This window comes from Geospiza fortis, unplaced genomic scaffold (genome assembly GCF_000277835.1).
Source record: "Geospiza fortis unplaced genomic scaffold, GeoFor_1.0 scaffold54, whole genome shotgun sequence".
NCBI classification, from domain to species: domain Eukaryota; kingdom Metazoa; phylum Chordata; class Aves; order Passeriformes; family Thraupidae; genus Geospiza; species Geospiza fortis.
In genome coordinates, this window is record NW_005054301.1 from 18,681,155 (window position 1) to 18,684,237 (window position 3,083).

At 49.7% G+C, this 3,083-nt stretch overlaps 1 protein-coding gene across 1 annotated transcript in view; it reads left to right on the forward strand.

Annotated features, from left to right (window-relative positions):
• The window catches only part of PAPLN (papilin, proteoglycan like sulfated glycoprotein), a 50,293-nt gene that overhangs the window by 38,637 nt on the left and 8,573 nt on the right, over nt 1-3,083 (forward strand). The window contains exons 20-22 of the mRNA XM_031065458.1: nt 1-161; nt 828-965; nt 2,327-2,451. The exon at nt 1-161 is cut by the window's left edge and continues 16 nt beyond it. Of these exons, the coding sequence (XP_030921318.1) occupies nt 1-161; nt 828-965; nt 2,327-2,451 (424 nt within the window). The remainder of the gene's footprint in view (nt 162-827; nt 966-2,326; nt 2,452-3,083) is intronic.

Consider the following 3,083-nt stretch of genomic DNA (forward strand, 5'->3'; position numbering starts at 1 on the left):
CCCCTGCCTGTGGCCTCGGACAGGCAGAGCAGCGGTGGCCAGCAGGGGCTGCGCCAGGAAGGCAAGCAGTGGCGTGAAGCTTTCAGAGCAGATGTTTCTGTGAGAGAGGGATTTGGGCACCAGGAGTCTGCAGACTTGTTCCCAGCACAGGCTCTGCACAGGTGATGATTTCCATCTATCCCTCCCCCCTGTTCTGCCAGCTCATTTTGAAGCATCAGTGCAGCTTTCTCTGGAGAGAAAGTGTTGCCTCAGCTGGGACTAGCTAACTGGGGATACTGTGTGATGGATTAGCTACACATGTGGCCCCTTGGTAAATCAAGTCACTGGTATTCAGGCCCTGGCATTACCTGCTATCTCTTTCCTCACACACTCCCTGGTCTCTGACAGCACTGAAGTATCATATGTGAAAAGACTGCAGAATCCTTCTTACACTGTAAATGAGAATCCATAGGTGTTCTTCTTGTTCTGACCAACAAATTTAGCTGGCACTCTGACTTCAGAGGCTTTATCTCAGCACTGCATGGAGCAGCAGTGGGTTGTTCTAGGGAAGACTTTTCAGATGCAGACTTTGGATCAAGATCCAGACAGTATTACCCTGAAAATAAGGAGTGTGTAGAGCTAGATCTAAACATATCTGCACTGGATCTGTCTGTCTGCTGAGCTGTACCTTGTTCCTTCAGAAGAGAGCTCCCCATGCTGCCCAGTGCATCTGCTCAAAGCTGAATGGGCAGCTGGTCCTGCTTTGCCTTGTGGTTGTAACTCATCCAGAATCATATGAGAGGTGAGGAGGGCAGCAGAAGTGCCAATGGAATCACTTTCTCTTTCAGAACAATCCTGGAGAAAGGCAAGCCCCCTCTTGTGACAGCAGTTGTGGGACAAAACATCCAGCTGGTCTGCAAGACAGGCGTGTCCCCACTCTCCAGAGTGGAGTGGATAAAGAACAGCCGACCCATCTCCTCTGACAGGTGAGTTCAGATCCCTTCATTGTAGAGCAGATGGGTTCCTTGCTGGGCAGAGTGCCAAATATGCGGTCCAAAAAGGACTGTCATGGTTTCACCCCAGCTGGCAACTCAGCCCCACAGAGCTGCTCACTCACCCCTGGTGGGATGGGAGAGAGCATCAGAAGGGTAAAACTGAGAAAATCCATGGACTGAGATAAAGACAGTTTAAAAGATAAAACAAAAGCTGTGGGTGCAAGCAAAGCAAAACAAGGGATTCATTCATCACTTCCCACAGGCAGGCAGGTGTTCAGCTGTCTCCAGAAGAGCAGGGCCCCATCACACATAACAGTGACTCGGGAAGACAAACGCCATCACTCCGAACTCCCCCCAACTCCTCCTCCTTTCCCCAGCTTTACATGCTGAGCATGATGCCATATGGTATGGAATATCCCTGTGGTCTGTCAGGGTCAGCTGTCCCAGTTACGTCCCCTCCCAGCTTCTTGTGCACCCGCAGCCCAGTGGTGGGTGGGGTGAGAAGCAGAAAAGGCCTTGACTTGGTGTAAACACTTCTCAGCAGTAGTGAAAACATCAACACTGTTTTCAGCACAAATCCAAAACACAGCCACATACCAACTACTGTGAAAAAAATTAACACTACACCAGCCACAACCAGCAAACTTTTTTTTTAAAAGAAATAAAGAAACCCCCATATTCATCAACTGTCCACCTGCTCTGTGCATAGCGGAAACAGGTACAGTCTGCACCAGTAATGAGGTGTTGGCTAGAATTATGGGCAGAGCAAGTGTTATGCTGTCTCATAACACTGGTGGAAGCTGACGTGGGTAGTGATGCAGAAAAATATTGCTTCTCTTCGGTTCATCTTGGGGCAGCACAAAGCCAGTAGCTGGGGGTGAAATTTGCAGCCTAATAACCCAGAGTTCCTCTGGCTGAAAATCTCTAGCACAATTGTTTTTTAAAGTACTTTTAAACCTGTTTTTCCTGGGAAGTCTGTTTCTAGCAAGTCTGTCTGGAGCCAGTCAGTCCTTTTGTGTTATGAAAATCACAGTTATGCTTTTCTGTTTGCAGTTGACTGCTGGGACTCAAGCTCCCCCCTGGAAGGGCAGTTTGCCTCCTTATGGGAGAGTTACTGAAAGCAATTCCTTGTTTTCCATCTCAGTTTTCCTCTCTGTTCCTGACCTCCTTTCTGCTGTAGTTTCCACCCCTGCCTGTGACCCATCTGTGGTCAGCAGGGTTTTGATTTTTTCTGAGGGAGGGAGGGCCCCACATGGGGATGGTTTGTGTAACACCAGCCTGGGCTGGCCGCTGTGCCCCGGCGGGCTGCTGTGGGTGCCCAGGCAGGCGGCAGCGCTCCCCCCGTGTTGCAGGCACACCTACCAGTCCGACAGCTCCCTGGTGATCAGCCACGTCAGGCCCGAGGACGCGGGCACCTACACGTGCCTCACTTCTGGCGGGAGGACTGAGAGCCAACAGATTCAGCTGCAGATCACAGGTGAATTATCTTCTACTCAGGGCTCCTCATTAATGGTTACTGAGCACAGGCCAAATAAAGCCAGCTGCAGGAGGAAACTTCCTCTGCTGCCAAGAGGGAGTGTGGAGGCAGCACGGCCTCTTTTGGTGTTACCTCATGATCAAGCCTTAGCCCTAAAATACTTTTTCCCCTGCAGTGTCACCCCATAAATGGAGTTGTGGCTTGCCTGTAACCCACCCTGTTTCTATCACAGCAAGTACGTCTTCCTCCCTGAGAGCCATCAGCTGCCTCCTGATCCAAAACAGAACTGCTGGTGCATTTTTGTTTTGTGTTTTGCCTAAACAGGTCCTGCTGGGTAACAAATAATTTCCTGTTCTGAAAAATGTGCCATATTTCAGAAACAAAACAAAAAAAAATGAAAGACTAATCTCCCAAGATGGGCCAGAAAGGCACCCTGTAGCCTTCAATCTCTGAAGTGTGCTTTGTCACAGCAATGGCACATGGGGCAGAAGGCACTGTGGCCTAAGGGATGTTGCAACATGTTCACTGACAGAGAAGGAAAAGGAGTCTAAAATTGCTTGCCTGCAGGTCTATGACTCTCATTAGTAGACAGCACAGGTTTACTGCACTAGTCAGCCAAAAAGCAGATGGCT